This window comes from Crassostrea angulata, chromosome 5 (genome assembly GCF_025612915.1).
Source record: "Crassostrea angulata isolate pt1a10 chromosome 5, ASM2561291v2, whole genome shotgun sequence".
Classification (NCBI taxonomy): domain Eukaryota; kingdom Metazoa; phylum Mollusca; class Bivalvia; order Ostreida; family Ostreidae; genus Magallana; species Magallana angulata.
Window position 1 is genome coordinate 34,402,238 of NC_069115.1, and position 22,397 is coordinate 34,424,634.

At 37.2% G+C, this 22,397-nt stretch overlaps 1 protein-coding gene across 16 annotated transcripts in view; it reads right to left on the reverse strand.

Annotated features, from left to right (window-relative positions):
- Positions 1 to 22,397, reverse strand: part of LOC128183218 (neuron navigator 2-like) — a 154,643-nt gene that overhangs the window by 38,424 nt on the left and 93,822 nt on the right. For 13 of the 16 annotated variants that reach the window (XM_052852151.1, XM_052852149.1, XM_052852145.1 and 10 more), the window contains 5 exons: positions 15,265 to 17,713; positions 2,812 to 4,499; positions 1,875 to 1,927; positions 1,435 to 1,458; positions 233 to 307 (listed from right to left, as the gene is read on the reverse strand). In XM_052852151.1, coding sequence (XP_052708111.1) covers positions 233 to 307; positions 1,435 to 1,458; positions 1,875 to 1,927; positions 2,812 to 4,499; positions 15,265 to 17,713 — 4,289 coding nt within the window. Of the gene's footprint in view, positions 1 to 232; positions 308 to 1,434; positions 1,459 to 1,874; positions 1,928 to 2,811; positions 4,500 to 15,264; positions 17,714 to 18,800; positions 18,841 to 22,098; positions 22,163 to 22,397 lie in introns of those variants that run through there. The other 3 variants (XM_052852157.1, XM_052852160.1, XM_052852152.1) reach the window with 3 other exon arrangements.

Consider the following 22,397-nt stretch of genomic DNA (forward strand, 5'->3'; position numbering starts at 1 on the left):
CATAAAAACTGTCTCTTCAAACTTGTAAGAACATAAATTGGTACCCATTTCATAATCTCAGGCAATGAAAAGCTTAATCTCTTAGACATTAATTCTTATCTGGTTCAAACCACAGCAATAAATACAAACTGCAAAAAATTGCATGAAATTCTCTGCCACTGCAAATCTCTACAGTAAATAAATTCACATATATTAAAGACACATGCAGGCTAAGTAACATCCTGGGACTTACGTTTGTGCTGAGTTGCGTGGTCAGTGTCACCACTTTTTCCTGTGCCGACTCCAGTTCGCGTCGTAGCTTACGAATCTTTACAAGGGAAAAAATGAAAAAAAAAAAAAATTAAAGATGAAAAATAGTCTTGTATCAAACAAACATCAAACTCGGCTGGAGGAAAAACACACACACACACATAAATCTTGTCTGCAACAATTTCTATTTAATTTTCCTCTCTTATCTTGCACAAAGCTAGATATCTCCAGTCGGATTTTTTTTCTTTCTTTCTTCTTTCTTTTTTCAGATTCTTGTCTTTTTGAAAAACTAGCCGTCTTGAAAACTTACTTAAGCTCAAGCCAAGAGGGCTATAACTGTTAATTTTGCAAAGTGGGAGAGAGAAATTCAAGCCTACCAAACAACATGTAACGTTTCTTCTTCGGTTGATAAGAGAAATATTTTCAATACATATTTCTCTCTTCCATTTTTTTTTTACCCCTTTTCTAAAATTATAGCTGACAGAATTGAAGAATCTTCTGCTTTCTGATCGACACTGGCTGTTGGCCAAAGTCAACTATATGCTTCTGAGTTTATTGAAAGTTTTGTATCTGATTCATCGTCATTAAAATTTTATATTGCATCAAAACATGCATTGCAACAGAGCATTTCGTTTTGAAAAAAAATAGATAAACTTTAATTCCAGGAATCCAGTGCAAAGATGAGCTGGATAGTATATTAATCATAAACTGACAATTTAAGTGGTTGCAACTTGCCAAGATTCTTATCTAGAAAAAATTACTTATCTAAAGGAAAAAAACATTTTTTTAAAAAGGTGTCAAATTTTGCACTTCGGGCAATTAATTTCCAGTTACCTTTCCCTATCCCTCTTTCAATGCAACAATTAAGTATTATTTTGTAATACTTTGCTAAAGTTAATTAAGTAAGTGTTACAAATATTAAAATAATTAACATTTCAGTTTACAAAAATTCTAATTCCCCGATTGAGCATCAAATCTAAAGAGGAAAACATCTTCGTAAAGATGTCTACAATATAAATATTCCAACATCTGTGAAAAATTTTAACAAAAAAAGTAATTCAGTAATAATGAAAGCCCCTAAGACTTTCAAATGAATATCTTTTCGCTGCTAGAAAACAAAACAGCTCATTGGCGGAGGGCGAAATAAACCACACAGAAGCTGCCGATTTATTTCACATAACTCACCTCATGCTGATGTTTGTCTTCAGCCTACAATGTAAAAACAGATCAGGGTGAGAGAGAGAAAGAAAAATGATATAGATATAATTAATATCATACTTTTTTTTTATAACCACCTGTTTGCTCTCAAGTGGCTTACATTATACTTGTGCCAAACTTTTTCTAGTTGGCTGCCAAGATTGTACTTCTATATTTTTTCTGACCAAGCATTCATCCCCTTTTTCCCATTATATACAAGAACTAAAACTGTTATATTTAGATAGTGACTTCAGTACAGTCTTCTTGTAAACATAATTATAGTATTCTTTCCATTTACCTCAATGCTGTATCTTATTAAATAGCTTGAGCTTAACAATTTTGTCAAAAGGAGACACAGAATTTTCCAAAAAATTTTGCAATATTTTGGAATTTTACTTTTCTTTGTTCAACAATTTCATTCATCTTACCGAGGAATACACAGAAGAGCTGCAGGATGCCAGAGATAGATTGGAGCCATGAACTGAAATTAAGAAATCGAAAAATCACTGCAAGAGAGACAACTCCAAAAGCATTAAATAATTTAATGAAATAAACACTTTATAATTTAGAGTTATTTCCCTTTCATTATCAATTTCGTACATTGGCAACTCCAAGAAGAATTGCATGCAAATGGATGTCAGTTCATGAAAAATGACCGTTATTTGATGTTCACATGTAAAAAATCTGAAAAATAATTTAGACACTGGAGAATCTGCCATGAAGGGACATGAAACGGATGCTGCAGCAATGTTGGGAATGAATGATGCAGCTCAACTCGAACATGATCAATGGAGATCTTAGACGATAGATTAATCGATGAAAGAGGGGGGAGTATGGGGGAGGGATGATGACCTCAGCAGAGAGGTCAGATGGGGTCAAGATGATGGGAGGGAAAGTGTGAAAGGAAAACTTTGGAGCATTCATGATGGTTACTACTGCTAGGAGCAGACAATATTAGAGTATCCTGAACAAGCACAAATTTCTTTTCTAAATCTCTTTTCTCATGCAATATTAGGACACTTTTTGTTGTAATCTTTTTTTTCTTTGTAGTAACATGCAAAGATCATCTTTCAAAGCCAGTAACTAAGAGATATCAAATAAAAAAAAATGGAACTTCATGCAAATATTTAAAACTGTGTTAAATTCATGACATCCAAAATACATGCAAAACTTCAAAACAAAATTAGAAGTAAAGATTAGCATTTTGCTCCATGGAATGAAAAGAGCAAACTTAAAAACAATTTCATTCATCTTCAGAAGACACTCAAGTTGCCAGTCAAAGAAAGAAGGAGTTGCCATGATTCTTTCAAATAGTCATTTTTTTTTCTAACTATCTCAAGACAGAGAAAATTTGGATTGACTCACTACTTCCATCCTCATCCTTGTTGATCTTGGAGAGGGCCAGGCTACTGTAGGGGGGTAGGCTGGACTGAGTGTTGGACCGGACCATGTTCTGATTCAGGGTCACTGGGTTGGCGTATCCCCCACCACTGCTCATGGACGACCCACCACCACCAAAAGCAGTCATAGGATATGTGAAGCGAGAGGAATGCGAACTATTGCTAGGGGTGGGGGAGGAAGGGGGTGGGGGGCTTGGAAGCTGGGAGAACGAGTTGGTGCGGGTCAGATTTTCCCCAATGTGTTGATTGGAAGCATAGATGGAGTCTGATTGGGTGGACTTCAGACTATTTGACCGGGTCAGGCCCACATTGTTCATTCCGTGGGCGAGTATACGAGCACTGGCATCACTCAGGGCTCGAGCCTGCTGAATCTGGGCCTGAATACTGGAAGCATGAGAGGATATGGAGTCCATGCTTTCAGTGTCTGACATATGCATAGGGATGTTTCCATTAGTGTTCTTAAGCCAGACACCCTGACCTGAACCCGAATTACGAGGACTTCCATATTCCATGGCAACGTAGTGTGCTGGCACACCGTTTTGTGGCATGTTGGGAAGAGACTGGGAATACATGTTAGGTCTTCCCATTTCATTTTTCCCATAAGTAGCATGGGGATTGGAAATAATAGTATTATTGCACAGAGGGGTTCCCTCGCCCTGCGAGGGGGTTCGAGTAAGACTAGCCTTGCTGCCACTCTTTTTTTGAGTATTCCTACCCAGAGTATTGGACTTATAAAGTTCCTCAGGGGGAGAAATATTGTTACCATTTGTCTTTGCACCATTAATCCCTTTTTTCTTCCTCTCTAGTGTGGCACTAGTGAACAGATCCTCGGCCCTCTGTGGTGTCGTTCGCAGTGATGCCGCACTTCCTGGACGTGGAATCCCAGACGGAGTGCACTCCCCTGGCTTCATGCCGTTGTTTTCATTCATCACACCGTGCTTGGCCAGACGACTGCCGACAGTGGAGCTCTTGGAGCAGGACGATCCTCCTGTTCCGTTGCTCTTGTTGCTACCTGCTGAACTGGTGCTGGTGTTGCTGAGAGGACGGCGATATCCGAACCCGCCCTGACCCCCGCCACTTTGTTGCTGCACCCGCCTCATACTGGCCTCCATTAAATGCGACTGCTCTGTGTTAGTCTCCGAGTCCTTCTTATTGGACAGACTGTTATTGGAAGAGTACACGCCCGATTTATTAGGATCGACGTAATCTGCACTGTGAGTCCGGTAATGGTTAATGTCCGGTTGACTTGTGTTGGACAGTTTTCTCATTTGTCCCTGCACTGGTGGGGACTGGCCCCAATGCTGCATGGGTGAAGCATGAGTGTAGCCATTAAACAAATACGCATAATCAGCAGGGTCACTACTCAATAAACGGTTAGTCTGGGGTAGCGGGTATTTCCTCCACCCAGACATGGGACTAGCATCACTACTATAGTCCGCTCCCATAAAAGCGCTTGTTCCGAGGTTGGGGACTCGTTTGCCGTGCATGTGACCGGGGTAGCCATTTGGAATTCCCTGGGCGTTTGGTGTCCGCTTGAGGCTGTTGTACGGGTTGTTCTGATCGCTTCCTCCGGTCAAGTTTCCGTCGTCTGTGCTAATTTCGTTAATTGTATCACTGATGTCACCGCTGCTAATGGAACTGCTGTCATCAAAACTGCAAAAAAGAGAAACATGATCCTAAATTAATATTGCCATTTTACTCCATATGAATCATTGTAAAGAGTTCCAAGGTGTGAAGTTCTCCACCTCAAACTCTTATGGTATCTTATCTAAACTAATCTTAGTGCTCCTCAATACAGCAACTAGATTTAAATCTAGGAGGAAGAATACAATAATGGTTCTTCCAAAAGTGATGGGAATGAAGAAATCTGCAAGATTTTGCAGGTTTTTTGATAAATAGCAATTTTAATGAGTTTTATTTTCAATTACAAATGAATCATTAAAAGTCACAGTTGGAAAATCCAGAATTCAACTTTGTAGCCCACTGAACAAAGCAATTTCTAATGGTGTTTTCTAATTAAAGTATTATAGTGAGCTATTATGAGTCACTTACACAATGTGCAGGGGTCTAAAAATAAATTTCTTGAATGTGCAGTTCTATTAACTGTAGAAAAAAATACATCAACTGCACAATTAAAATTACTAGTGGGAAGGTGATTGAGTTTATCGGATTTGGCGACACAATATTTGTTTTAAAAAAGAAACCACTTATTGCGAACGAAACCCTTCACCTTATATGCATACGATCTTAGAATAAAAAGTGTGGAATTTCTTTTTTTGGATCCAGACTAAAAGGTATTAACCAGAAGCGTCTAAATACCACGCATCCTTTTTTTCTGGTCTTCATTAATAGGATCAAAAACAGATAAAACTTTTATACCTAATATTTATCATACTTATGCCAAGACAAGCCTCTAAAAATTAATTTCCTGTATCTGTCGACAGGGAGGGAATATTTTTTGCATTTATGTTCTTATGTCATTAACTCTCCTTATGCCATTAACACAATTTCACTATGCCATTTAGTGGTTACGTACCGAAATTGACTGCAGTTCAAACAAAAATATAGGTTTTTACAGGTATTTAAATCTGAAAATAACCATAATCATGCACTGTTTAAAAATTTTTACATTTTTTAAAAAATTAACTTTAAATATTTATTAAACGCTATAATGCATACCCCATTGATGAAGCAGAAAAGTCGACATGGGACATTTCCTATAATGTCAACGCAACTTCAGCCAAAGTAGCCAGCCGAAAAAAAAAAAAATTCAACCTTGGGGCCCAGTTACAGCTATCTGAGTACACCATATCTAATCTTCTAATTCCCAAAGTAAATCTGCAGCCATAATTCACCACCGAATCCCGAATTTTCACACCTGGGGTGCTGGACCACCTTAAGCCTTGACCATATTTGATACACTAGCTATTACATTGTTGACACCAGAAAATTGGGCGATTATTGAAAAATTCTAAGGCTTATAATGTCAAAGCTTCCGACTCGGAAGGCGATAAGATAACAACAATACTGTATCGCATATACTGATCTTGCATTGCACTCAAGAAGGTGACCCAAAATATCTGACTACTTTGTACTGTTCATAAATACTCAGACAGCGGCGAAGAGGACTAAACCAATTCTCCAATGTACCGTGACATAAAACTTCCCAATTCTTGTCACCAGGTATTCAAATCCATTCACATCTGATTAGTTCTGTCAAAATAAAAGGATGTCTAGGAGATGGCCCAGGGAAGAGAGAGAGAAGTTTTAAAGGATAATTGCTCTCATCAAATTCTCCTTTTCTCAATTGTTATTTCAAACCGATTAAATTTGAGGTTTGAAATTTTTTTAAAGTGCTTGCCTTTGCCCTATATCTGTAGACACTTGAGGTGTGAAATTCGTTGGTTTATCTAAGTCTGATCTGTATTCATTCAATACACATTCCCTCAAAAGAGCCTATTGGTCTATTTTGCTAATGTTAAAGAAGATGTATGAATAGAAAGACTCATTCACAAAACCTAGCTTCTGCATGAAAAATTCTTAACAGTAGATGAACAAGATTTATGATGGTAAATTAAGGGTGCTTGAACTAAATTGTACATCTTTTTTTGAATGAACATTTTTCAATGAAATGAAATTGCTTCCTCAGGCAAAAGAAGTCATTGACAAAAACCATCCCTGTAATGAACACTCATGCTTTTTTATTTGAAAAAATTCACACACTTTTAATCTCCACAAATTGCTTCTTGATGCGAAAGATGTCAAACGCACTTCATAAATCAACTAATTTTTAAAAAAATTATTTACAATTTTTGAACAATCCGCCAATATTATCACCTGGTACCTGTCCAAATATTGATCCGGACAGGGATTTCAAGTCTGAATGCACTCATGGTGCTGGAGCATGCAATACTAACTACTATTGTATAATGTACCAGATTCATTAGTTTCTGTGTCAGCGTCTGTGTAATTATAGCAGCACTGAGTCGCCTGAGAGAGAGAGAGAGCATCAGATCGATACAGTCCGATCAAGTAGGAGGCTGAGTCATCATTGAGCAACGTACAACGGAGACTCTTTATTGTAGAGCGCTGTCAATTTTATGGTAAAGAACATGCATAATACATGTAAACTTAGTGACAGTTGGTCTGTTAATGTTTAAAGATAATTGTTTGAATGTGTTTCATGTTATGTTGGGGGGGGGGAGGATGAGAGAGAGAAAAGAGAGACGAGAGGTAGAGTTTCAAAATAATCATTGAAATCAGCATGCAGAAAAGAGCAAAACTAAAAATAAAAAAAAAACACAAATATATTAAATATATGGCAAAAACACAATTTTTTTTATCCATGTCCTAATTTTCTTTAACAAAGTCTTATAAAAACCCATGGAAAATTTTTGCTTATTAATTGACCAAGGTAATAAAGGCTACAGCTGTAAATTGATTTCTACATCATGTATCCCATATCTCAAAAACCAACGAGGAGAAAGCTGATATTGTGAGAGAAAAGAAAGGAGTTTGGAATCAGATTTTCAAAGGATATGTGTTCAGTTGTGTAGCTCATCATTTAATTATATTCCAAATTGCTCATTTCACTCTGCAATTTTGCATGCAATTAGAGACTTATTTTTTTTCCAACAATGTCGTTTACGTAAGAGCCGTTTGGAGCATCTGCTACATCTGTGATGTCATTCAAATCTAAAGGCCCTGCAAGGATGTTTTTAAGGGGGGAAAAAAGGAAGTTCACAGCATCGAATCACAAAAGAGCCCTCAAAGGAACAGAATGCAAGATTACCACATATATACAGCACAGCCAATAGTCTGCACATTATGTAATCATGTAAGCGGTCCATCTAGTGTGGAACCGACTGATGACAAAACTCAAAACCTTTTGAGAAGTCTCCACAGTATAGAATTGAGAGGGACCGGCCCATATCCAGCACACCAACAATACATTTCTCTGCTGTAAACAGGACCATTGACAAATGCAGTAGAAGACCCCCTGTCTCCAGATGCTGCAATCCAATAGCCCCCTTGTCTGTCAGGAGCATTTACTGTCAATTAGATAAATTGTTGTATATATTAACTTCTAAGCTATCTCTGATAGGGGTCAGGCATCATTGTCTTATGTCATATACTCTGTTGGCTTCTCATGTATGCTGCAGCCTGCATTCACATCTGCAGAGAACCAGCATCTGACAGATACGAGATCATAGCTATATGACATTTCTTACCTAAAAACTCCACAAATAACTTATGCCCAACAGTGACTAAGCTTGCATATGTCTGCAATACAAGCAAGTCTCAATTTGGGGGAGGGGGGGTACTTATATATAAAAGAAATATTGTATTTACATCAAATCAATTTAATTTTGGTTGTGCTTTCTATTTTGCTGCTCAGTTTTGCCAGAACATCCAACAGCCTCAGATATCACAATTCAAAAGATAAATTGACATGGCAGGCTACAGCATCAATACAAAAGTATTACGAATTCAAGGACAATAGCTAGGGTACAAATCAAGTTATTGATAATCGAAACTATTATATACTCTGCATAAAAAACCAGGGCCCCTGCCACCATTTGATTTATCTACTGCACATTAAACTGCACAACAATACGCTCTTATAATTTCCTTCCTTGGATCAAATTTGTCTCTGCATTGCGGATGCACAAATTCTGAGCAATAAACCAGAATTACACGCTTCTCTCTGACAAAATCACCCAAACAGAAGGAAATGAAATCCTGATAAATTTGGCACCCAGACGGTCATAGATCAAGGAATATTGCAATGGGGCAAATTAACCATTTCTGGAACATGCAAGCGTCAAGACAAAATATTTAGCAGCTTAACTTTAAGAATCAATATCTTGGCAGGAGAGGATTGCTTCTTCAATTATTTTTTTTTTTTCGCTCTAAATTTTTTTTTGACCCGTTGGATCAATAATTATGATTTGATCAGGATGTCAACTCACTCAGAGTATTGGCAGATTTGGTATAAATCCAATCATAGCAAGTTTACTAAGGAAAGAAAAAAAATAACAAACTGAATATGTTTTGGGTAGATACTAGCGCATTTCTTGATTCTGGCAGACAGAAGACAAAATTCCAATACCCAAGCCATATTGACAGAAACGGGATGAGTCATATGTTTTGTTACATTGCATTCAGTCTTCAAACAGGGAAGAAAAAAAACAAGATTGATTTTACCATGTGACATGATAATGCCAAATATTTATCTCAAGTCAACCATATAATTATGAATCTCTATGAACAAAATCAAAAAATCTTCAGAGGAATGTAGTTAACGAGATTTCAAGAGAAAATTCAATTAACTTCAAAAAGAGCATTTTTTATTCCCTGGACAATGTTTATAAATACTCTGGAATTTATCCGAGAAATGTAATCATTATTTGATGAACATTTAATGATTTAATCATTAAAACTATGCACTTCATCACAATTAGCTTGCAGTATTGACTGAAGGGCATTGTTGTCATCTTGTGAGAGATCTGACTCACTGTTGTACATGAAAGATTCAGAGGAGAGTAGTTTAAACTTCAATTATTGTCAAATAAAAATCAAGTGCATACCTCTTTTCTCAAAGCAACCAGCATGGAGGCTTATGTTTGAGATTCCTTACAAGATCATAACAAATATGTGTTCAGCTTCATTGTAAGAACCCACGTTCTTAACTTGAAAGTCCAGCTGAAAGGTCTTTTGCAGCTCTAATTATCACCTAGCTTCAATGCCAACTCTGGCTCCACTAACGTCATAATGAATTTGCAAATATTACAAAGACCTTTTGTTGTCAACTTCTGCAACACCTTAATACTGCATGACTTTATGCAAAATGACCATTCTTCCAACACACCTAATAACCAATTCTCTCTTAACCAACTAATACTAATAACCAGATAGTGAAATTTTGTATGTATACTATAAACACAAATTAACCATGGGTGACACTGTTGATGTTCATCATAGAATGAACAACAACTGAGGACATTAGTGAAGCTGATGCAGGACTAGATGCTTACCCTGACGACGAGGAGGTAGTCCAGTAAATCACATTCAACTGGGACTGAATATGCTGCTGAAGCTCAGCCTTGGTCAGGATCTGCTGATTAGATTTCACCAAAGAAGGCGGCTTATTTTGCCTCCCCAGACTAGCAGTCTTGTGGGTCAAGTTTCTGTTCTCATCTTTCTCTTCTGAAGGGATGGCTGGGAGAGGCCTATTCCGAATGCTCTGGTGCTCAATGATGGCATGGGTTATAATCTTCCTAGGTCCCGACACTCCAATTTGTTGTTGTCCGATTTGTTGTTGTCCGATTTGCTGTTGTTGTTGCTGACCAGGAAGCTTCGGCTTGGTCCCTGGGTCTTCCAATAACCTGCCCTGGGTCAGTTGTTGTCCAGCCAATCTGACCTGAGAGGTACCCTGCCCCTCTTGTGATTCCCTGGGTAGTGTGTGTGATCTGACCTGTCCTGCTCGCCCCGGACCATTCACTGCTCCACCCTGACTACTGTGATCTGGGCTTGATGTCTGCTGATGCCCAAAAGACGTTCTAAGAAAAGCTCCGTTTGTTCTCATGGTGCCTCAGATTGTACACACACAATGGAACATGCCCAAGAGCAGATACTGTCTGTGAACCCTTCAAAATCAATTATATCACAAAACACATTGGCCAGATTTTCTCATTTCTGAAGTTCCTTGTTTCTTTCCTCTCTTTACACACATATGCAGGTGAAATGGCTATTACCTTGCCATGCATCAAACATTCTCAAGTGTTATAACCGATATTCCATCTAGTCAACTCATCCTTAGCATTTGATACCAAGTGTGTTACAAAGCGTCTGTGTCAAATAATATTTTTAACCTTTTTTTTCTCTTCCTCTTTCCCACACCACAATGAGCTACCAGCATAAGATCACAGCTCACATAAGCCTAATGCTCTTCATTATCATTTCAAAGACTCTGTAACATATCACTCATTGATTTTTTTTTTTTTGCCTTTCATTCACACTCTGAATGTAAACCAAGTGTTGTTTTGAATTTCACTGTTGGAGCCTCTTCTACTCTCCAGTAATTAATCCATTACACATGAGTTGATCCAGCATGCACTCGGAGCTTCCAGACAACTCACGTTGATTTTTAAAACCTTTTTAACTCTCGCGCCTCACAAATTCACAGCATCTTTGTTGATTCCGATATTGATTTAACAGCATCCCCATTAATATGTAATAGGTAGCCATCAAGAGCTTCTTAAATAACAAATCAATCTTAATTTTAAAAATTGACTGAAGTAAACTTCTTCCTTAAAAAAAATCACTAATTTAAAAGTAATTATGTTCCTCTCCCATGATGATGAGTAACACAGGATCAGCGGGTCTTTTCCACAAAAAGTAACGACTGTTCAAAATTGAATTTCACATGGACAGTTATATATGCATTGCACAGGTAACTTCAAAAGATAGTCTTTTTTCTCTGGCCAAAATCCATCTAACTTGTTCTATCAATCCACTGTTGCTCTATACAGAATCAATATGACTCAAACCAATTTTTACACAAGAGCCGGTAGCCTTTTCCCAATGACATCAAGGGAACAATTCACTTGGAATCAAAGTGTTTTTTATGCCTCAAATTTTTCGCCCTTTCTTGAGCAACAGCAAAAGCTGAACATTTTTACCCTTAGATCCAAAAGTATCAATTATTAACTGCTCTAGAGATCTCTTGGCTTTAAGATGCACCTTTCCAACAATATTGATCAAATCGTTATGACCAAAACGCAAATGCATTATCCATCAATTATTTCAAGAGGAATATCTTTTAACCTCCAAGCTTTTATTATAACAGATTCTTATGAAGAGATCCATTGGATCATTTTTTTTTCCCACAACTTGCATTTTGCACCAACACATAAAACTGAACAAAATTCAGCATGCTCCAGAGCTACCAATGGAAATCTAGTGTTTTATGCATGGACTCAACTTCTGCAATTCAGACTTCACAATCCAATTTACAAATGCAGTTGCATGGTAAAAGAATACTTGTTGTAACGCTGAAACGGTAATCACTTTTTTTCATCAGATTTTGTTATTTTTGTCTTTTGGCACAGCAGGCAAATTTAATAACCAATTTGTCTATACCACAGAATTTGATTGCTGTGCTTAGTATGTCCTCTTTTGAAATACAATTTATTTAACACAAAGTGATAGGACGGAGTCTTTTAGGAACTTGATAAACTAGAATAAGGGGTAAATACAGTTTGTTTTACAGAGCACATCTCATAAATCATATTTGTCCAGAATGTATTGATCTGTGTTACACCAAATTGACCCATATTCTTTCTAAAGTACGAAAAAGCATCCAAAAACTTTGCAAGCCTTAAATGTCATTCCACAGAGCTCCAGTTTTCACTTTCTCTCGAGAATCTGTTATATATTGTGTCATCCCCTTTTTTATGATTTAACCGGTGATCGACGGGTCTGAGTCATACAATAAAGTCTCTTGGAGAAAATCATGGACATTTGCGGACTCCAAATGAAAAGCATTTTGGATCAATCTAGAAAAGACGCAAATCCCAATGGCAGACTTATTTATTGGCAGATTTGGTGGGATTGATGATACTTCTTCAAAGCAATCAATTAATTCAGCTAAAGAAAAGTTATCTTGCACAAAATAAAGATTGTGAATTGCTATTATGTTCTCTCTCTATATATACCCTATAATATTTCCATTTCTGACAAGAACCATAACTCATTAATCTGACAAATATAGAAAACCATTTCCCAAGGGCCAGTATCTTAGAAGAAGTTATGTAGGCTAGGATCAGGCATCAAATTTATTTGCAAAGCCATCAGAAGAGCTTATTAATTTTAGTTTCTAGGAAAAAAAATTGGATTTCTAGGCCATTGAACTTTCCAAAATAATTTGGTGTTTCATGGTATTATTTTTCCTGAAATAATTTTCATAATTCTGTAAGTTTTTTTATTAATGTCGAGGATTGATCAAAAATCAAAGCTGTAACAGCTTGTATAAATGATTTCATTTCCTGCCTTGGATTAATGAATTCCTAAGCTATAACGGGGAAAGATGATAAATGCATGCCATGAATGTGTGTCGATCAAAATCATCCAGAAGCTCCAAGTCTTATACCCCTCAACATAAATGATTCTGAACTCATCAAGGTGAATACAGAGAAAATCTGGCTGAGCATCTTCATTTTTAACAAGGTGTTGACCAACATAGTGGCGTCTGTCCAATTTCTGGAAATAGCAGCAACAAGATGGAAAACACCGCTTCTCCATCCGAAAGGATCAAAGTGTTTGTTCTTTCTATTTGTGTACAACCAGAGACAGCAGAAAAACTGGTACCGTTTCCTCTCAGACTTTTAACATAAAAAACAACAACAAAGGGAGGTGCTATGGTGTACATGGATTTCTGTAAAACTTGAGGATGATCCGCCAGAATCTGGGATCTATATCTAGTCGCCTTAATGAACCTCTTGCTAGGGATATAAAAGCTTTAACTGTAAACCTTCACCAATACATCTTTACATCTGCTCATCAAATTCCTTGCAGGCAGCAAACAGGCATTACAAGGCATCTTTTCCCCTCCTTCATTACTCGTTCTTCCACAATCAAGCAACAACTTTTACTTTTTTTCTGAACAAACTAGGGGGTAGTTCAACAAATCTGACTCCGTAACTTTCATGTATAATTGTTAAGGGCATTCCAGGGACCCCACCAGATGAAATTCATATAATATCCAACTGACATTTAGCTTTGAAGGCATAATCTTCATTAAATTATCCACAGTCAAATTTCATTATTCATTAATATACATTTGCGTATACAAAACACACACACAACCCGATTTGCCAAGAAAATCAAGATGGGGGCCCTTTGATCAAATACTTTCCTTGCGTATGGTCGTATGGTCTGATGCTGTTTTATGTGAGATTATGACAAAGGCATGCCATTATATGAACCAATTACTTTCCACTAAATGTTCTGAATTCTTAATCTTGATATGTTTTCCAGAAATTTGCCTAGACTTAGGAGTACACAACCTCTATGAAAAATATAAGCTTATATAATCACTGACTGTCCATGGGCTATGGATAAAAATAAATCTTTATCAAATCATGTCCTTTTAAAAATACACAACTTTAGGCAAACCTACAATTAATATTAACGGTTATGACTTGGCAACGACTCAAAAAGATGGTGCAAGGTTTATTAAAGCAATTAACAGCTAATTTCACAGAAGTGACTCTATCAACAAACACACAAAAACACAAACCTCTAATCTTGCTCTCTCAATGATATGGAAAAGTCTACCAGAGTTTGTTTTATTTTACTATATACAATACCATGAAGAGACCACAAAGATTCAATCAAGTATTAATTTCCAGTGCAAAATAAGCATGAAATGTTAAAGAGCAAACACCCAAAGTTTTGCAGCATCATGAAAGAGTTTACACGATGCACATAGGACAGTTTAAGGAATTCCCTCTCCAATCAGAAAACAAAAGCAAGGGGAAATTCAATTCAAATGCTCTATGATTTAGCATCTTTTTTCTTGGAAAAACAGAAATTGCAATGCTGTGTTTATTACGAAATCTAAATTTTCATTTCTATAAAATTATCTTATCAAATCAAATCATTGATTGAAAAATTACATTGAATATGAGTAATCTTTTATTAAACCTAGTCCATAGAGAATTTTTAGATTTAACTGAATATCATTTCATCAAATATTAAAATTTCATTTTAAAACATCAGTCAAATACTTTACACAATAATTTTCTGTGATCCTGATCTTGCACATGTTTTATTAATGAAGATTTATTCATTGAGCAGTGTAAAGTCTCTCCAACAGAGACAATGACTAATTCCTTCTGCATGAATCATCATCCTCCCTTTGTTATTGGTTGCTAGGTGACTATACCATTAGAATTGATGACACAATGATTATCTCACTAAAATTGAATACTTCAATCATTTAGAGAAGGCCACAAAAGTTATCTCCTCTTTTATCTGCTCAGATTATTAACAATTTTATGATCAGGAGTTATCTTTCTTGCATTATTGAGGAGCACAGGAAGGAAACTGTAACTTTGTCAATATCTTTGTTCAAATCTCTCAGTTTGTGTTCCTACAGTCAAATTTATTTTGTCTTTGCTCTTTACCTTAATTACCTGTTATCAAACATTACCAGAAAGTCTTAAAGAAAGCCTACACAACTGAATTTAAAATTAAACATTAGACTTTCACAAGTCCACTTGCTTAACACCTTGTTGCATTGCTTGAAATTTTAAAGCACTACTTAAAGCTTATCTTAATTAATAATTTTAAATTTGTAGACACCACTAAGATTATCATACCTATATAAATATTTTCATAAATGTCAACTCACCTGTCATCATCTAGAAGTCCACTGCTTTTCTGCATGCATTCCTTGACCGCCTGCATCCCCTCCCTGAATCTCTGCTGTAGGCGGCGGGCGTAGAGGGACGCCCCACCCTCACTCAGGTACCCACTGGTCATGTCCTCCATCTTGGCCTGGTTATTCTTCAGAATGTCGCCGTCAGACATGTATCCTGACATATAGTCATAAGTGTCATAGTCGGAACTGTAATCCGTATCGAATCCACTGTTTTGTCCATTGGAGGGCACTTTCCGAATTGGTCCGGAGTAGAATTTCCCGTGATCAATTAATGGACGATTGACTCCCAATCTGCTGGTACTCGCAAAGTAAGCTGTGGTTGGTGTCGCATATCCTGGATTGTGATAGTTTAGAACTGGGAGTTTGTTAGCTGGGGATCCATACCCCCGGAGCAATCCGGATGAACCGTAGGACATTGCCCGAGTGATCGGTGCCATTGGCTTGATATCCAACTTTTCTCCTTCATCATCGACAAAAGTTGTTGTTTTCTCAGAAAATGTTGTCTCTTTCACTGTAACACTACCGTCTTTAGAATCTTTGGTCACTTTTTCTGTCCTTACTTCCGTATCAAAAGTTGTCTCCACTTTTTCGCCGTGACGCGGTTGCACGATAGCCACATTATTAGCGGGTTTGTTCAATTGCGAGTGTAACACTTTTAATCCTAGATGTGGTGAATTGGTAGCACTTTTCTCTGATCCAGAAAACTCGTCACCACTAGAGGGTTTATAAATAACACTTTCACTCGAAGAATGACTTTGCCCACTTTTCCCACTATTACTGGACGACGAAGGGGTAGAATCACTATTATGTCCAGAAGCCGAAGTTGAAGCACTGTTACTATCTATGCTCTGATTACTATTGTCCCGGGGAACACTTCGTGGAGGGGGCTCCGTTTTTGGCAGGGGCGGAGGAAGAGCCCTGTTCAGCACCGTGTGGTTAGTCTGTGCATTCCCATCTGACTTTGTTAAGACATTTGAGGGGGTGGCTACCGAACAGGTAGGCTTGACAACATTAATTGTCTGAGAGGAAGCAGAGATAACATGATTCGCCTCTGCAGCAGCACCGTTACCACTATTTCTCCTGTTGTGCTGCGAATTATTGTGGAGACCTGTTTCATGGTGGTTTGGATGTTGTGTGTTGTTGGAGCTAAACGGGGTTGGCAGTCTAGTATTGTTCAGTGGCAGCTGACTGGGTTTTGAACTGTGACCTTCACCTACACGCTCTAACCTTCCATCTGTGTACTCAACTTCCGTGTATCTCGACTTCTCCTGATGTTGCATTCTGGGATCCAGTGTCTTTGAATGGGAGTGATGGTCCCTTGATTTTGATTGGTCTGGGTGCTCCTTGCTCTGATGTAAGCCGTGCTGTGAATGGCTGTTGTTGTGAGATGATGAAGATGGCAGTGTTGAACACCCAGGGATTTGAGAGTGATGATTTTGCATAGATCTTGCTGATGGAATATTGCTGGAAGGGGTAGATGGTAATGGCACATTGTATTTTTGAGCACTTCCCGATGAATTTGAGTCTCTTGATCTGCTCCTCTCATCTTTGCTACTCTTCAAGTCCTCCCGACTACTTTTCATTGACTTGCTACCAGAGGAGGATGGTTTTGGAATGCTACTTGAGGGAGTTGGAATACCACTTGATGGAGCAGAAGATGGTGATTTGGACTTTCCTCCTGAGGAAGACGATGTCTTTGGAATTAAACTCCCAATCTTGGAACTCTTCTGACCGGCTTTGTCATGTTTGTCACTTTTAGCACTACTTTTCTTGTTACTCGTGGGTAATGTCGACGAATGTGACGATGGAGTTGGAGAAGGCGACCCCCTATGTTTGGCTGACACATCTTCAGCAGTAAGAATGCTCCCACCCTTATCCCTCCCCCCAAATCCCCCTTTACTGAGGGACTTGGTTTTGGGAGGGAGCTTGGGGCTCCCAGAGTCATTTGAGGGTGTGCTGCTACCACATGTTCCAGGGTCAGTGGAACTCGAGCTGCGCGCACTCGCGGACGACTGCCGGTCGCTCGCCCGCGAGTCCCGGTCACTGCTCGAACATGTACTTCCTGTGCTAGTTGTGCTCTGTTTAGAGGCACTCTTTGGGAGACTACTCTTAGTCTTCGACTTGTCCTTGGAATTGAAGAATTTGAATTTGTCTAACATAGAGTTTTTGTTGGTGGTTACCGCCCCTTTCTGGGAGGTGCTTTTGCCCGAGGCGGAGGAACTTGTGGAGGTGGTGCTTCCAGTGCTGACCACTCTACCTCCACCACCTGACTTGTCACCAGAGCGGGGGTGTGCCAAACTTCGACCCCCGGGGATCGGTATTCCTGAGGTAGCTGAGGATCCTGGGGAGGTTGCCCGTTGTGAAGCCGAGGGCGCTGGGTTGTTATTGACGTTGTTTTTGGCACTTATAAAAGATGAACCTGTGAAAAGTAAAAATACTTCCTTGTTAAAATCATATAGTTTGTACAAAAAGATATCTCATGTAAGAATCTTAATTACATTAAGAAAATTTACATTTCTGAAGAAAAAAAATATCTTATTATTTCATATTAATGCTGCAGTATATTCAATGATTAGTAAACAAAAAATTTGAATTAAAGAGAACAGATGCTGAACAGTATAACTACTAGCAGCTCTACAGAAAATATTGATCAGTAGAGTTATTCCCCTTTGCACAACAAAATCACCACCTGAATGATCCGAATGATAATCATCATCATCATCAGAACTGAAAAATATATCATCCTCCAGGTCCTCAATATCCTCTAATGCCTCCAAGTCATCCATCACATCAATATTATTTTTTTTTAAATTCTCCTCAAAACCAAACTTTAACACACACAATAATTAGTCCCTCAAGGAAACAACACTGCAATGTCTCCAACAAAGTTGTGTGGCTAATTAGACCACTGTATGTCAGTCCGTCACTGCAGTCACGCTCTTCTTACTCTGAAGGTCAGAAAATCATATTGCCAAGTACTCTAGTGCCTTAATTTTTTTTTCAAGCAGCACTTGGTATGTATATATAAATATAAATGTTGTTGAACTCTTTCCTCATTTGTCATGCGCCATGTCGCTGCGGTTTTGAATATTAAGCTTTTGATATTTATAGTTTATGCATATAATTAATGAAATAGTTTCTGTAGAGCTATTAATTAACTCCAGGAACTGACAGACAGCATACAGTTGACAAAGTGTACCTATAGACACATAAATAAGTACTAGAACAAAATATTGGTATAATGCCTCTGGATGCAAAATATTGGGCATATATTTTTCCCTGTTTTGAAAATCATATATCAATGTTCCTTAAATGCCTGGTACTTAGTGCTTTATCAGACATAAACACCACATCCACAAGCATCTAACAACAAAATCCCACAAGACATATCTAACCTTTAGAAGCAATACCATAAATAGCAATTCCTAAGGGACAAAAAAGTCAAAATAACAAACAAGGTAAGGTATTTCTTCACTAAAAAGGTTATAATCATATTGCAATATTACCTGGCTGGGGCAAGCGTGAAGGCATCCTTAATTTATAGCCATAAAAAAAGAGCTCACAAAGATGCAATTCGCAAGATATTGCGAACAAAAATGTTTAAAGTTCAGTCCTTTCAGACACTTCAATTACAGCCTTTGGTCTTCCAAGTCTCGGCAATAGCAGCCACCCCCATATACATATGTAAACTACCCTCGTCCAAAAGAGACAGATCTTATACAGAAAACCCTCTGACACATCATTTAACAATGGGCACATTTAAGCATATTTCACAGTAACTCGATAATACCTTTGGACACTTGATATTCTATCAGGGGTCTTGCTTTTTAACATAGCAGTGCAAAAGGTTGAATTTTTTTTCTTTCTTAGAGCCATTTTTTTGTATCAATCTGCATATTAATAAAAAAAAAAGTTGTGTGGATGACAATTTGCAATTTCTCAGGAGCCTGATAAAAGTAGGAGGTCTGATTTTTTTTTTTATATTTAACCACTTCCCATAGATTATCTATATACTTTTCCCCTTAAATGTCTAGACTTCGTAATTTCTGGTCAATTGAAAAACAGCAGGGGTATAATGGCCCTGTTCCTTTCTTCTAGACACCTTTTCAATAGATACTATTTTCATCATTCACGATTGTCTTCTTTCTCTCAGTTCAAGCTTCGATAAAATCAACAGAAAAAAAACCCAAAACCTCGGAAACATTGACTCAACACAGTTACTCTTGCAAAAACCACAACAAAGGGAGACTCTTTACAAAACATAGATAATGATAAAAACACCAAATTTGCACCTTCGCAGAGTTCATAAAGCTTGACTGCCTCGGGTCAATCATAGCTACGCATTTATTCACTCGTAAATTGTCAATACGTTATGTACCGTACTAATTGGTCCTTTGCTCTAGAGAGCTAAGATTTCCTATTTATACCAAAATACCTCTTTATATAAATGTTAAAATATATATCATTACTGAGAACCATATACTTATACTTTCCTGCACTTTGAAAAAATTGACACGCTTCCAAATTTCTTTTCAAATACATACATCCGATCGGTTTTTCCCACACAAATTATTGGAAAACATATAAAAGAAAAACTTACGATCTTCTCGGTGCTCTTACAAACAGATGTTAAATGCAAGTATATAAATTTCCGACACAAAGATGTCAAATATAATTGTTTGAGAGCCTCTTTAGATCATTCTTTCAGAAAAAAGGTTTCATCAGCTGTATAGGTATGGGAAATTTCTACAACCTACGAGCAGCTGTCTTTTAAAAAAAACTCGACTCCATTGCTACAATATAACAACTTAAGCTACATAATAAGGTTACAGGTGTTTATCAATCAGTCCTATGTATAAGAATCTGAAGCCCAGGCCTGATACCTGTGTACGGCTATGTGTGGTAATACCCTCATAATTAGGCAAGAAGTGATGTTCTGGGCTGGTGTCAAAATGTTATATACTGTGATGAGATCCCTTATATCTCATAGTAAGTATATACATACATAGATAGTAGCCTGTTGTTACATAAAACATCCCACCTTTTGACAGGTACCAGGGATTAGCCTGGAATTATTACTACACGAGGACACCTTATACTCATTCTAATAGACTGCTGAAAAATGTTCAAGGCAAAGATTGAATTAGTCTAACTGTCAGTACATGTACTAGTTCAGATTTTCAAATATTTTATATCTGCTTGAATCTGTGACTTAATCAAAGCTATATATCATTTGGATCAAACTTTTAAAAGACAGTTGATTTTCTTTCTACATATTCTACAATCATGTTCAAATAAAAAAGACATATTATGTCATTCGCATGGCCGGCATTGCATTCTAAAACAAAATAACTCACTTAATATGTTTTCATCAGAATTCCAATGTTAACGACACATTCCTATGACCTCGTTAGATTTCACTTTAAGGTCATATGCACCAAGAAAAACACAATAAATGGAGATAGCAGGAGAGAGCCCTAATGCATCATCTAACATCCACAGGTCATTCTGCTGAAGTGTAAAATTGAGAAATGCTCTGACACATGGAGACATTAAACGGCTCCGAGGATTATATATGGAGCCAGTCAGAGGGAAATGAGTACACAACAAACTGCATTTCGCAGAAAAATAAAAATTATTAAATGGTGCTTACTATTCGAGGAATGATTTTACGAAATGTTTAATCAGAGAGGCGGCATCTCCTATCTTAATAGGTTAATAGTTTTCGATTGAAAAAGGAAACAATTTCGATTTATTACAAGGAGGGAAATATCACGATAAGCAATTAAAATAGACAAATTCATTTGATGTTCAGAAAAATCTTCAATTGTTACATAAATGCAAGAGCGTGGCATATATTTCCGTAAATATTTTGGAAACGTTTGCACCCATTGATAAATTTGGGCAGATGGCTGGTTTTCACATTTAAGTGCAGGATGACATGTCATAGACACCCCCTTTCCTTTCTTATTCCTGGTGCCTCCTTAGTCATTCTGAGAGTGCATCCGTACTCATTCTGCTGAACCAGAAAGATTGCATCATTTCAATTTTCAATGTCTCCAAGATTCAGTCATCCTTAAAAAATAATTTGTTGATTTGTATTGATGGATGTTGAATTAACTACACGAAAGTCCATTTAAACTTTATCTCATATTATGCAAACTATATTTTCAGGGTTGGACATTTTTGTTTTGAAGAACTAATCATATCAAAGCTACAATCATTTCAATAAGGAAATAATGGTCTTAATTTTCATAATTTCATCAAAGATAAAAATAGCTCTACAGTATTATAGGACATACCGTGGAATACAGGGCGCTGAAGGGTCTCATTACACCTATTAACAAACTGAGCCTCATTAATCATTTCTGACTGATATTCCTTTCACAGATCTTCATAAATATCATTAATAACCAATAATATATATCGCAACTGATAAATAAGATCAAAATTTGACACAGGATTTATGCAGGTATGCAAACACAATCGGGGGATTACACTGCCAGACAGAAACCTTTTTTCGGAGGTAACCGAACAATTTTCCTGTCAAGCCACAAAGTCTGAAAAAACCTCCGTAACCTTAGAATCCTGAGACACGTCTTCTCACCCTGGGAACTTACTTGTTGGGGGGGGGGGGGGGGGGGGGAGAATTGTTTTTTTGCAAGAAAGGATACATTTATAGTATCCACACTGATCATTATCATGACATATATTTCAATATCATGGCATTATTATTTACAAATAAATACAAGCATCATTTAGTTTACTTGCAAAAAACAACTCAGATTATTTTAAAAAACTTACCAAAATATGGAGAATACACATACTGCACTTCAGAATTTATCCAAGACATGGTACAAATAATGTTTGCCTAGATATTATTTATATTTTATGTACATGCATTCAAAACAAAAGTATACACTAGTAGTACAGTTATTTCAGTGGAAGTATATATGCCAAAATCATTTTTTTTTTTAATACCAAAGTACAGTTGATTAGATAGTATTGCTTGATCTCTTTTCTATGCTTGTTGTAAGAAAGGCATATGACCCGATTCATTCACAAAAAGCAGAGGGTTAATACGCATAGTAAATTTTCCTTGG